Source organism: Dromaius novaehollandiae, chromosome 2 (genome assembly GCF_036370855.1).
Source record: "Dromaius novaehollandiae isolate bDroNov1 chromosome 2, bDroNov1.hap1, whole genome shotgun sequence".
In the NCBI taxonomy this organism is placed as follows: Eukaryota; Metazoa; Chordata; class Aves; order Casuariiformes; family Dromaiidae; genus Dromaius; species Dromaius novaehollandiae.
This window is the reverse complement of record NC_088099.1, coordinates 9368849-9383371: the sequence shown is the minus strand read 5'-3', so window position 1 is coordinate 9383371 and position 14523 is coordinate 9368849. Positions and strand designations below refer to the sequence as shown.

The following is a 14523-nucleotide window of genomic DNA, read 5'->3' as shown; positions in this document are numbered from 1 at the left end:
TAGTTACAACATATCATTTTGCTCTACAGCTACAAAATTGCCCACTAGAAAGGTAGAATTGACTTAATCCCTATTACCTGTGAATACTGATCTACAGTATCTGGGTTTAGCTACTGATAACTGCAGTGCTAGGAGGACATTCAAATCAGGTGATAATACCTCAACATTTTTTGTTAGAATTGTCTATTTTCCTTTTTGCATAGAGAAAGACAGCTTTAAAATCATTTTACCTGCACTATACTGACCATAAAAGCTACCAGCTCAGCTACAAACACAGGTTCCAGCAGAGATAATCTTCAAAGAGCTAGGATAAACTACAGGGGTTTAGTAATAAATATTTTGAAACAAAACCGTCTTATTTTTTCTGGAAAAGAAGGACGGACTTGGGACCTACAGAAAGTGTTTCTTTTTCTAAGTCACACTGTTGTCTCTTTTCAGAAGAAAAGCTGTTTTTTTCCCCCTAAATTGCTCAATAAATTAAAAGATAATACACAGTTCAGTGGCAAAGACAATTCTCTGTCATCAGCTACCATGCCAAGAAAGAGACAATGGTTTTCTCTTAGCCCTCATTACTGCCCTCTCCCCTCTGTATAACTACCAATTTTCTTCGTGCCATCCCTAAAAATGATTAATCCCTTCCTGCTAATGCATGATTATGGGGAACTTTAATTAGAAGGCTGGTAGGCATTCCAGGAGCAGCACACACCCCTATCATTTTGATCATGTATTAAGTGGCATTAATTGCAGTAATGTATGCATGTGCCAGAGGTCTTCCTCACTATTCCTCCTGTCTCAAAGCTAGCAGGCGTTAACTCTTTGTGGGGACCATCATGCCTCCCCCTGTACATTGGGCTGGCCAAGGCCAGCTTATGGCTGGGATCACATTATAGAGATTGACAAACTAATGTAAAGAATTATATGATGCAGCTGTCTGCAATACCAGGGCTTGAACTCCAGCATCCCCCAAATCTTTGCCAGTTCCGTGTTCAAGCAAGAATCTCAGTGACTTCAGAAGGACTTTCTATGAGAGTGAAGACGTTAGAACCAAACCCGCTATACAGAGTGACAAAGTACAGTTTGGCTTGCGACAGAACTGGTTGCACATCCTTTCTACCACCATGAACAGCCTTATTTACACGGAGGGTTAAATAGTGCTGGTGGGTTACCCTGGGGAGTGAAGGAAGGAGTCATTGAGGAAGAAGAGCACCTATTGAAAATGGAAACTTTAAAACACTACTGAGCTGACTACAGTGATAGTCGAGAGAGCTTCATTCTCCAGAGAAGGAACTGGCCCTGTTTTTACAGCTGTAAATGGGTGTTAGTGCTTTACTGGATCAGTGTCATTCAGCCTTGTGTCTTATATGACTGAGATGCACTGAAGAAACAGGAGTAACTTCCCTTCCCTAGCCAATTCTTGTGATTCCTTATGCTGTTTCTCTGTGCAATTGAATTTTATAGTCTATTCCAGATGAGGAAATCTCATCCTCAATCTAATTTTTCACTAAAAGGAGCACACTCTTTTATCCAGACCTTCGTTATGTTTGCATCAGAAAGGATCAGTGGCAGTGCCTGTGCTGGTTTATGAGAGGACACAAAACTGTAAGCCCATATTTTGTGGTGAAAACAACAATAGGAGCAACCTTGCTCCAGCACGTATCACTATTTCAACAGGGTCTAGAGGAGATAATCTAACAGCAGTCTGCACAGCATCATGTCTCCTTAGATCCTGCTGCAGTAATTCAATCATGAGCATGTAAAATTAGATGAAAAATAAGGTAACTAGCCTTCTGGGACCGAGTGATTGTAATAAATGTTGCCTACTGACAGTAAGCATTACATTGGCCTTTTGAAAAGAGAGGTTACCTTTTATTGTAGGATACTTCTCTCATTTCTTTCTGTGCCAGGTAGCACTGCTGTTAAGCACGGTCTGTAGGACAGCAAAAAGTCCTTAAGACAATTATATGCTGCCTCTGTGGCACCAAAGCAGTGAGCAGAAATATTCCAACTTGCAACCTTTGAGATCAAATAAGCAATGCCAGGACACTCCTCGGTTTTTTTGAAGAGATATATGTTTTTCATTTCCAGTGCCTTTCATTCAAATATCACAAAGTACTTTATAAGCATCAGCTGGTTAATCAAATTTTATAAACCTTACGATCCGTTTTAGAGAGCTTAAGTCGAGACACAGTCCTGAGCAGGTAGGTTTGCAACTTAGATCATAAAGTAAGTTAATAAACAGGCTAGAAAGAAAACTGAGGTATGGTGGAGGCTAGTGTCTAGCAGCCGGTATAAAAATTGGTTTCAAGACGTAGGAAAATTCTCAAAAATATTTGCGCATGCACCTGTCCTGCTAAAGGCTGAGAAAATAAAAGTGTTCAAAATATTATGGGTTTGGTTAGAGTAAAATCATTTAAGTTCAGCAACATTCAGAGATACATATGGGTCTGACTTAAAGTCATACAACTGCTACAAAATACACATTTTTGTAGACCGTCACAGGGTACAAAGCAAAGACAAAAAATCATATGAACAGTGAAGGGCTAATGACAAAAAGTAGAACTTCTTACGTCTTCATCTGTCCAGAAAATCACCCCATGACTTTCATGTAAATAGAAGCAGGTTCTTTGCTTTTTTGGAGGATCACTGAAAGTAACACCCAAAAGCACCCATGTCCTGGATGCTTTTAGACAATGTAGATGCAGAAGAAAGCACCAAGCAACCAGTAGGTACTCCGATTTTGCGGGGGAAGAAGAGGGTGGGAACAACTGGTAGAAACTCATAGGTTGCAGAAGACACAAGATGAATACTTGCACTCTTCTCCACTGCCATGGACTATCGCTACCCTGCCCACCTGCTCTGCTGCAGGATAAGCAGGTCTCCTTTAATATGCTCATTAAAGTCGTTCTTCTGTCTATAGATGAATAGGATTTCCTGACAAGCAGGAAGATACAAGAGTGTGACTGCTCATGAGCAATAAAATAAAAGTCTGAGAAACTGAGGCAAGGCCAAATTGCAGCTAAGCACGTGTATGACCTGAGGAAAAGGACTTTTATTAGTGGATCAGTGTGGTTCTCCATCAGACTGCAACAACTCTATACCGGTTGCATGAAAAGTCTCTGTATCTCACAAAAATGAATGACACTTTCTGTGAAGCCTCTTAGCACTAACCCAGCACACATCAGGATGTTGAAAACTCTCCGCCTGACTCAAAGAGGATGATGTGTCTGATACCTCTGGGTGAGTCACCCTAGGGTCCCTGTACACTCAGCAGAGCACTCATATAGTCACTGAAGTCTAAGGGGATGATTACTTTTATCCAGAAGCATACATTTAAAACAGAACAGATGATTCCACTGACTAGATCTACACTAACTACAACAGGAAGCAAAGGGAGCCGACTCTGCTGCAAATGTGCACATAGTAGATGTCTGAAGTTAGATGGATCCTGCACAAAACGTATGTGCTAAAAAGAAACGTTTGCCCTGTAAACTGCTTGAACGCAAAGAACCTGACAAACCTCTCACTGTCAGTAATGTAAATAGGGAACAACTCCACCAAACTCAATGAAATGATACTTTTATAAAATCATTAAAAGTGCAAATTCAGTGAAGATCTCTATATGCTCTCATGAATATACATTTTGCAAAGGTATCTCAATGGAGATAGTAGCTCCATAATTCTGTCCTATTTTCCTGTACACTGAGATTAGATTTTTGGAATTTAGTCCTGTATAATTAAAATTCAGACATATTCAGCAGATGTCAACAGATGTAATGCTAATGACTTTAATGGAGGTATTTTCTATAGCCACAGAGGATTTGACCCCTCAGTTCATGATTCAAAATCATTATCTTATGTACTTGGATTAATGTACAGACTAATAAAATTCATTAATCTCTTCAGATATCACTGCAGGTTTTTCTTTAAATGGGATATAATGCAATACAAACATAACAACTCATAATTGCTGATAAGACCCTCTGGAATCCTTAATCTTGTTTTTCACAGGTTGTTTGAGTTACAGTAAACAATTATCGCTGTCAAAGGAAAATGGACACTGTTTTTGGTAGCTATTGACAGCCTTTCTTGAAATGGGCACAAGAAGAAAAATGTAGAGGGATTTTCTTGTCAAGAGTCAAACCACATAAACATGGTAACATTTACTACGGTACTGAAGGTTTAGTGGGAGGTGAAAATTCAGTACATATGTCTGCCGTAATTCAGAGATTTGCAGGTAGTCTGTTAAGCTAATTAGTCTATTCTACTGTCAGCGCTACTTCAGTATAGTGTACTGTCAGGTATTTTTCAATCTACCTAAAAATGTCTCCCCAAAATGCAGTCTGTCTTTCCTTCTGGGGGGCAGAACGCATTTTTGCAATTGTCTATGTACACAAGCTTCTCTGGTATGAGGTTAACCATTGTGTTTCTCTCCTTTAGCTTCATTTTCCTACTTATTTCCTATTTTACTATCTCAAATACTTCTTTTTTATCCTCGGTTACAAGCAGTTGCTGGCACCAGCAAACACTTGCCAGCCAGTGAAGGGGCAGTCGGTGCACCGCTGGACAGACTGCTGCCGTTCAGCAAAGGCAGCACTTAGCTGCTCTGCGACAGCATACACAGCAGATGCTTGTCCTTTAGATATATACATGCTCATTTTTTGTCCAATCTTTTGAAAATAAGGCCTTTCTTGTTTGTGGCATGCTGCTTTGCGGTATTTGTTTGGGCAGCTTCGACCACAGCAGTGGATGACTGGTAAGAGCGATGCTTATGGGCACGGGCACGCGGCACTGCCATCCAGTCCTGCGTGCGTGTGTGACTCAGGATCATTAAGCAGGATGAAATTACAGAGGATTAAATGTTACAGAGTTCTGAATTTATGCATAATAGAGATGTAGAAAGCTGACAGAATAATAGGAAGCACATACATTATTAAAGTGATCCACTTTTATTCCTCTTCTCCTAACAAGCCCTCTCCTAACGTGCCCCTTCTCCTTAGCCCTTTGGATACTGCAAAAGATTTTAAGCACAGGAAATCTGTCAGACAAATAAGTTATTACAAGTTAAGGGAAATTTATGATGAGCAATCGCTGACATAGTGTACTGAACCACCAAGCACGTTGTCCAGTCGGTAGCTTTCTACAGCCAGTCTTTCAAACCTGCCTGTGAGTACTTAAGATATCTAGATATATCAGTGTCCACTCTAACTCCTGTCCTGAAACACAACAGCAATGACAAAACTCGACGTACCTTCACATGCCAGTAAGAAGTATTCCAGGTTGTGACTGAATGATGCACTGAAATAAGTACAGTTTTCAATCAGATCACAAGACAGACACCGCCTGTTGAAGTTTCCATTTGTGCTTGCACTGAAAAAGTTAATACATGTCCATGAAGGTCACTGAGCAAACGTTATCTGGAAGCAACACTATTTGAACTTTACTGTACTGTAGAAAAAGAACATAAATATAATGTGTCCAATATTACTATGAGACAAAGCATTTCCATCCAATCGAACCTAAATAGCAGTAATGGCTTTTTTTGCCTGAATGGAGAATATACAAAGGGACACTGATGTCTTTTTTTGCCACGTCAGGTGGTTACCTAGAATGGTACAGTTTTTTTCCCCAAAATGATGGTAGCCATTCCACAAGAGGAAGTTTTAATTCAGCGAAGGAAGGCACGAAACAAAGGAGCCATATTTTCACATTTATTTATCTTATAGTAGAAAATAGCTGGAACGGCTTCCTTTAAATTTCTTAGTGGTGGCCTCACCGATTTGATTTGCTAGCTGCTGCCTCCAGAGCCACCCCCCCTTTCTTTGGGTTTAAATAGTCACTCATGTAATACCCAATTAGAAAAGAAACAATGTGTTTAGGATCTGTTTTTGAAGAAGGCAATCTGGCCTGACCATACACTCAGAAACATTTTGTAGAAGACTATTATAGACTGCAGAATGAATTAAAGATTATTGGGAAATATTAATAAATAAACTTTTGCATTGCTACAGCATTTTACAACATCAAAATACTTTGAGCTATTAACGAAGCAATCTTTCCAGTATTACTGTAAAGATGATGATTATATTTGCTACCACTTCGAGGTAGAAAGAGATGAGACTCAGCAACCTGTTTAGGGTGACACAGACTGAGCTGAGAAGCTCCTGGGTTCTCATTTAGACTCAGATCACATCTGTGGCTTAAAACCGGCGAGGTAGTGCAGGAAGCATGTTAAATTAATTCCCCCCCCCCCCCCCCCATTTCATTGAAGTGACTGGTCAAAATAGCTTTGGTTCCCTCTCCCCCTTGCTCCTCGCCCCCCTTTTTTAGCTTCAAGAAAATAAACACTGAGCTGAACTACTCTTAAGAAATTGTGGAGTACAGTGAACAGGTATAGAGGTCTTGAATAGAAAAAATTATTAAATTTAGTTTGCTCTAGTCTCCTCCCCACTGAGGGGAAAAAAAAAAAAAAGCGCATTACATCATGTTAGAGAAGGAAAATGTACCGGCAGGCCCTTATCGACGGTGCTAGCACCAGCTCTGCCCCTCACTGGAGGTGCGAAGACAGAGGCAGGGGGATAGAGAAGGAAAAACAGAATGAATGGGATTGCCTGGATTTCTTCTGTTTCCAGATCTGTGAAAGAGCAGCATGACTTATCTAGTGACTCTGCATTGCAGAGAACTATGAGGATTTATCAGCTGGCACTTTAAGATGATTAGAAATGGTGCATGAAATTAATAAATGTCTAAAATGATTATTTCAATTTTTGGTTTTGTTCCCCTTTGTAATCTGCTCCCTCAATACTTTAGTGACAGCTACACTATCAATAGCTTACTAGAAACTAACATTTTACTCTTGCTAGTTACTGAGGAAACTAAAATCCTCTGGAATTTCATAAAAATATTGTTATTTCTTTTCAATTGCCTGAGGAGGTGAGGTGCTATTAAACTTCTATGAAAATTGCATTCTGGAAGGATAAAGACCAGTTTATACCATTAGTTTATGTAATTCTGAAATCTTTCAAATGTTTAGTAATTTTGCTGGAAAGTGTTTCGTTTGTGTGACAGTTTATCAGGCTTGAGACCAATTTCAAATCTGAAACAAAACAAGAAAATTGCTAAATTTCAAACATTTCCAACTTGATGGCAAGCATTTTGTTCACTATTGCTATGCAGTTCTGTTTATTGGAGCGACATGCTGTAAGACGTTACAATCCCATTAAAGACAAACACATGAGAGCGTTTCTGCAGCAACCTCTTATATAATGAATCACATAAGATTGAAATAAGTTGAAAATTCTGTATGTGATGATAGTAAAATACATACCTATATAAATGTCGCCTTCTTGGCAAGTCTTCTGTGCTGTGGAAATAGCTAAAAAATAATCATAAAGAGGATTGCATTGTTAGGAGAGTATTTACTACAAGTGTCTTTTACAACATCATTCACATAGCCATTTTGCTGATCTTGTAAAAGCAGGGAAAGTTTAAATCAAATTAGGCAAACATACGAAGGGACACTTCACAGCACAGGCTGATGCAAGTATGGAGTAGGCTGCACTGCAATTAAAATAAACATGGAAACGTTTGGGTCCCTGACTCTGTGCGTCAGTGGATCAAAAAGGATCAAGTGATGAAGGTAAACGCCTTTAGGTTTTGTCGTGAAACTTTATGGTGCATAATTACCTTTAAAGACTTTTTTTCTCTAGAACCCCCCCTTTTTTTTTTTAACTTCTCTAATCATTTTTATGCTTTGACCAGCTAACTGTCCTCTCATGACGACGTTCCCCACTGAAAGGTGCCCTTTGAAAAAGAAAGCTGAACTTTTAGGGAGCACGGGGTCTGAACTCAAAGCATACTTCATTGCCCTTGAGTCCTGCTGAGACTGTGGTCACCTCTTTTTGTAGCTAAACAGCGAAAGCCCTGTTAGGCAGTGACAGCACCAGCTTCCAAGGACCATAATGAGCTAATTTTTCTTGACCTTGAATTAACTGATGTTGCTGGAGGTGGCCAACTTCGACTCAACGTGCAGGTTTCAATTGATCCACCGGAAGAATTCCATGTGAATACTGACTGACCACAGGAGCAAACGTGTACCATTCACGGGGTGTCACACACGTCAGACACGGTATTTCGTCCTGCCAATCTGTTTCCAATAAGCTGTGCTTGCCTAGATGTACCTTTTGATTGTGCAAATTGCATAGGATATTTGCTGCTTGGCTGGACAGTTAAAATGTGAATAAGAGCAGTCATGCTAGTTTGATGCTCATCTCTGCAAAGTATTAAAGACCCTTAGCTTTTACTGAAGCTATTGGTAATTGAGGTTATTCAGCACCTTGAAGGAGTATCACGCTCTCTTCTTAATGATCATTCAAAATTTATCATAATCCAGAGACTTTTTACTCCATAGGTCAGTGACAAGTGTGTCTGAGAGGAAAATTATTTTAAATTGAAGAATATGAGAGTTCAGAATCCTGGATCTAACTGGAAGATTGCCTGAAAAGCAATCTATACGATAATTGATTCAGGAAAACCTTCTGAACATTTTCTTCTGTATTTTCTTGAAATCTATTTTAAAAAGTAAAAATTTACAGGAGTTATGTTACAACATAAAGGACGAGTGTGAGAAAGCTTGTTTTGAGTTGCTAAGTAACTACTTTCATCTAATGCAGTGATATTTTTGCAGGTCAAAAAAGATTCTTTCTAGAACTGACTATATAGGCAGTCAACAAAAACATTTTTTTCCTTCAAAGGTTAACATCAGTAGTTGTTTAAGGGGAAATCACTCCTCTGCACAATTGTATCCTGTATTTAATGGTCACAGAAAGAGAGGTTTGAACAGTACAGAGAAAATCAAACTAAGACAAGATACACTGAAATGGTGTATGAGATGAAGCCAAAACAGGGACAGCTTCTCCTTCTGTCTTATTCGTATCTCCGTATGTTCATACAATCAAAATACTGTTGTAAACTCATTAGCCCTATAGTCCAACACTAAACAACAGACGACTGATTTGTCAGACCAAATGTTACTTACATTTTATGTCTCTTTTCATCATATGCCAATATCTTTGTCACATCCCAGTCACCAGATGTAATAGACTGTAAATTATCACTGCTACTATTGGGCTGCCAAAAATAGAAAGAATTAGATTTTTTTTTATTTTTAAAAGATACTTGAGCAAAGCTTATCGTTGTGTTTCTCTTCTCAAAAAGGAAGTTCTTTTCATTCCACTACTTGTTAAAAATAAATCATGCACCTGCCGTTTCCCCTTCAAGTATTTCTGTGAATCACAGGATTCACAGATGAATGATGAATTTTGTGATGAATTTGGTGCAGAACAGCCTGAAACCCCTTATTCTAATCCCCAGGAGCTTCCGGTTAATCCTTTATGGTAGTACAAAGATTGACTTATTTAGGTACAACTAGGAAGATATTAAAAAAAAAAATAGAACAAATTAATGATATTCTTTGTAAAGAGAGAGTAAGTAGACCTTTTTCTTCTAAGTATCTCACTTGAAAATGTTATCTTCTGCCTGATAAACTACCACCAAATGTGTTCTTTTATGCACAAGATCCAGGTTCTGTATTTGTACCTTCATGTCTCTCAGGTGTGAGCACAAATAATACTTTTCTATTGTTTTCCACTCAGGGTAGGATAAAAAAGCAGCAGCAGTGAGTAATTCACCTGTGATGACGACATGGCGATGTGATAGAATTTCCCACGTCCTCCCTGAGGAATGGCTCGGACAAAGAAAAACTTCCGACCGTCTTTGGAAAAAATCGGCTCTTCATTCTGCAAACACCAAATATAAGGATTTTATATCATTAAGTTATTGTATTTAAGGTTGATCAGCACTGCAAGAAACTGTGAAATTAGTTTACAGTGAAATAGAGAGTGCTCCCTAACAACAATCTGAGACCAAGGAAAAAAAAAAACAGCTGCAGAAGTTAATATTGAAGTTTTGAAAATCATTTTTTCCAAGCTCATAAAGAAGCAGACACCTTTCAGCTGTGGGAAGACAGGCAGATAGGCAATAAGGAGGGCTATAAAATCAATTCCCATTTGCGAAGCAAAATGTGCAGCTATACAGCTGACTGCTTGGGGCAGTGGCAATAAAGCCTTCTGAAAAGGGTTTGAACCTCCCTGGCACAACTATGACAAATCTTGTTTACTCTGCCGGAAAAACTGATCTGTTCCTGTCCTCGAGTAAACATAACTAACAGCATTTGTCAGTATCTAATTCCTGTCTTTTCCTACCTTTTTTCAAATGCTTAAACCACTAAATTATTTATGAAGGGGGAGATTATCTTGCAAAACTGTCTTTGACACAAAGCTCCCAGGTGAACGTGATGATTGACTTCCGTTGAGTCACAGGAACTTTCAGCCAGAGGTAGAAAGGATTCAATGTAAGGGAATCAAACACCACATATGGCAAGCAATCATCTCCTGGAAGCTTCTTGTTTTTTATTTTGTTTGTTTGTTTTTTACTGCAGCAACCCTGAGGCACATGGGGGGTCTCTGTTGCAGGAGATGGTTGAACAGCAGACTACAAGGGAGAGCAGCAGGATGGTACGTATGGAGTGATACAGCAGCGTTATACCAAGGGAAAGGGTTAGCTGAAGCTCCTCTACCCTGCGTCCTGAATGGGATGAGATGGGATGAGAACAAAAGCTGAACGTCTGCTGAACCTTTCTGTGACACCAGACTTTCTCGGGACTGGCCAAGCCCTGCCTGTCCTGGCCCACTCCCCATGCTGGTGAGCTCCAGGGCTCCTTCTCCAAGGGCTGATGACAGCATCAGGGCCACTCTTTTGCTCTGCATCTTCTGGTTCGATAATTATGAAACACCCTGGCTTTCTGCTTGGCACAGGCCAAGATACCACTCTGAACCAGCAAGAACTTGGTTGCATAGGGAGACTCATGGCTAATGGAAACATTTATGGCAATGGAATAAACCCTTTGTATTTCTCATAGGCTAACACACTATTCTTACTGTATTTTCCTTTGCTACCAGTTCTTCACTGATTAATGTTCTTTCCACTATTCATCAGATTTATCAGCACTACATTAGGGGGTTCAAACTGCTTGTTTTCCCTTTCATTTTCCTCTGCTTAGGTTTTCAGTATATTTTAAAGTATGTCCATTTATTGCTTGCTGAAGTTCCAAGAAATAATAGTTTCATTTGTCACTGACATTTTTCTAGGATGTGAAACATGAAATTATATATAATTTTCAGATGCCTTTCATGACAGGGGAAAATCCCTTGGAAACCTGCTGTGATAGCATGGACAAACCCTCTGTTCAATAGACTTCATTTTATTGAGGTAAATAGCAGTGAGTTCACCTTACATTTCTATATCTGCCTACTGCATTACATATTCCAGCACTACGTCTCTGCCAGCGAGAGCAGGCTCTGTGCCGATCAGCTTGAAGTTCATTCGGAGTTACGGTGGAAGGAGGCACACGGCAGAAATGACAGCTGCTGGCCTTCAGCACTCCCCTGATGCTACCAGGCAGTCTGCTTGCGTGCTCCTGTTGTTGGAAGGGCTGCACATTAATGCTACCATAACTTCATTTAAAATCTTGACAGAGACAGCGACTTGAACTAGATGGCAAGCAGAGGGATCAGGCTGGAAGGTTTTTGGAACAGATATTTATACCGTAGGGAGCTACACTGGGGATCTTGAAGTGAACTTGGCTTGAACCACAGTTTATGAGATAAACATAAGTAAGCAAACAAAATTTCAAACAGTGGCATTTAAATAAAAAACCTGTTCTTTACACTGGAACTGTTCTAAGCACCTCCAGGACACTCCTGTATGGATCTGCACATGCCTTAAGCCGTTCAAAAAGTATCATTTTTCTTTTTTTTTTTTCCTTCTGTGTGTGATACAAACTGTCTGAGCCTTTGGCTGACTGTTATTTGCTGAACCCCACAATAATAGAACTAAGAAGTACTCCTTAAAAATAGCAGGAAATCATCACTTTAAAGCAGGTAAAAGAAAATACGTTTCCAATGCAGCAGGTAGAGAACTTCTGGAATTTTTTGCCACAAGAGGTTGTGAAGACAGCTGGGATCAGCAGGTGCAAAAACGGTTTGAACAAATTCATGATTCATCAACAGACAATAAAAGGAATAGGCATAGATACAGCCATTAACATCTATAGTCCTGTTATTGTAGATGGTCATGAAATGAGAGAAGTGAACTGTAGAAAGCAGCCAGGCTCAGATGTTGTCCCTAAATACCCTCAGCTGTTGTGACTGGTAAAGAGAGTGGTGCAGTAGAGAAGAAGCTATCTATCTGACTCAATAGGGCATATCTTAACTCCTTGTGGCTCTTGCCTTTTTGCTCAGCTAGACCTTTATATTTAGACAAATTTTACAAATAGTCAAGGCCAGTTTCCAGAAATTCTTAGCTTTATGCAGATGAAGGACAAGGCTATCCTAAGGTCAGCTATAAGTAGCAATAACTCAGTGCACTCAGACTCAGGTTTAAAGAAAAAAGAAAGAAAGAAAGAAAGAAAAGTGACTCTCACAGGGTTCCAAAGCATCTTAAATGCAAGCTTAAGCCAGACTATGCCAGCGTGGTTCCCTGATCCCGTTTGTCGTTCTGGGGCCTGTGGGAATGGACAGTGACCTGGTTCAGGAAACAAATCTTCTCAGAGCTGCTAATCTGCAATGCTGAAAGATCAATGATTACCCCTCTGGGATGCAGGTTGGAGCTGAGGTCTACTTGAATGCAAGGTCTCCTCGAATGCAAGTCTGCAAGGCCCTGGTCATCATTGGAGTTAAAGTAATAATCAGGTGCGAACACTTTCATGAGTCAGTAGACACTGTGATTAAACAAAAGATGACCCACCCTGTGGCTGGAGAAGGAGCTGGTGGGACTGACCAACATGCATCACTATCAGCAAAAGAAAGCAGCAGCAACTGTATCTCCAGCAACTTGTTTATTGCTGCATATCAAAATGGTGCCACTAAAGACTTCAGCTTCGGTGGAAGAGGTGAAGTGGTGGGAGGCTGCTGAAGGGCACCATGACTCCCAGGGGATCAGTGCTGGAGTTCTGAGTTGTGCAACAGATGTCAATGTATCCGCAAATGACCAGGAGTAGAAGAAGAAACTGAGGAGTGCCTAGGATGCTTATCCTGGACCTGGAAGAATTCAAGATGCCTGAATGAGTGGACAATGCTAAGGACAGTCTGAGCTGCTTTAGGGCTTAGAGAGGGGCATGAAGTCCTGGCACAAGATGAAAAAAAAAAAGAAAGAAAAGAAAGAAAAGATCTCCTTAAAGGCCATTTGGACAGGGATCTCATTCTTGAGCATCACTAGATCTGCACCCACTGGTGGAAGACTTTTCTGGTGGAAGATGGAAAGAGAATGTGCATGCAGCATGGATAGGAAGTTCTCAGATGTCTCTGACCTTGAGGACTTGAAGATAGCACACAGCTGAATGTGCACTGGGACAAACATTTGAAAGAGAAATTATCCATTTTATGGGGAGTCAGTGGGCCTGAAAGCCCTATGCATGCATAAATACAACACAGCCAAAATTACTGAGATCTAAAAGGCAGAAAACAGTAGTGTGGGCCCAGCATTACCACATTGCAGCTCCACAGGATCCAGCTCCAAGCTACTCTGTCTGGGTCCTTATCATGCAATACCCTCTGTGGCGGACAGATGAGTGAACTTTTGCCTTAAACATTTCTTAGTACATAAGGTGCAAGCAAACCAAAACCCCAAACAAGCCATCTGTTCCCAGCGGAAACAGGACTGAGCTGCTGCGACCCCTGAAATGGTCTCCCTGCGACCATTCGGGACACACTGAGCCTGCACTGAACCGGACCACGATCGGACAGAGACTTTGGGACCTGGACTGCAAATTACTGCCGCTTAACACAACTTTTATAAAACTTGCTTAGCCACACTCCCTAGTTCGGTGAGAAGGGGCCCCAGAGCTGGTGCAGACTGGAAAGATAAGGGAGTTACAAGCAGTTTGCATTCCTATGCGTCACACTCCAGGAGGGAGGATGTCAAGGCTTTGAACTAAGGCCTGCTTGGGCGCCAGGACCCTGGGAAACAAAGCCTCCCCTCACTGCTGAAACAGTGTTAATTTGGGGGGGGTCTGGATTATATCCTCCTCGTCAGGACCTTGGAAGATAACACCTACTGTCACTGCTGGGGCAGTGCTAATTGCTGGAACAACACCTGTTTGTCAGGGCCCTGAGAAAGAAGGGCAGAACCCGAGGAATCAACACATTTGTCAGCAGAAACCGCAACAGTGAAGATAAGGGAGAAAAGCAGCCTGCCTGGGAACAACGATGAGACCCAATAGGGAGCAGGAGACCCCAGACCCAAAAATTACTATCGGTCTGAACTACCGCGTGAGGGGTGGGAAACTTAATTTGAAAAAGCTATAATTGCCCAGGGATTTCTTTGTTCAGGGTCCCTCTTTGGAGGCACCCAACTCGAGCTGTAACTACTGCACGCGTGTCATTCCAAACTTTTCAGCGGGAACCTAGG

General features: G+C 40.7%; 1 protein-coding gene across 4 annotated transcripts in view; it reads right to left on the bottom strand.

Annotated features, from left to right (window-relative positions):
- Nucleotides 1-14523, bottom strand: part of DPP6 (dipeptidyl peptidase like 6) — a 582220-nt gene that overhangs the window by 35274 nt on the left and 532423 nt on the right. For all 4 annotated transcript variants that reach the window (XM_064505741.1, XM_064505742.1, XM_026097080.2 and 1 more), the window contains exons 13-16: nt 9687-9794; nt 9035-9126; nt 7325-7372; nt 5249-5367 (exon numbers count right to left, since the gene is read on the bottom strand). In XM_064505741.1, coding sequence (XP_064361811.1) covers nt 5249-5367; nt 7325-7372; nt 9035-9126; nt 9687-9794 — 367 coding nt within the window. The remainder of the gene's footprint in view (nt 1-5248; nt 5368-7324; nt 7373-9034; nt 9127-9686; nt 9795-14523) is intronic.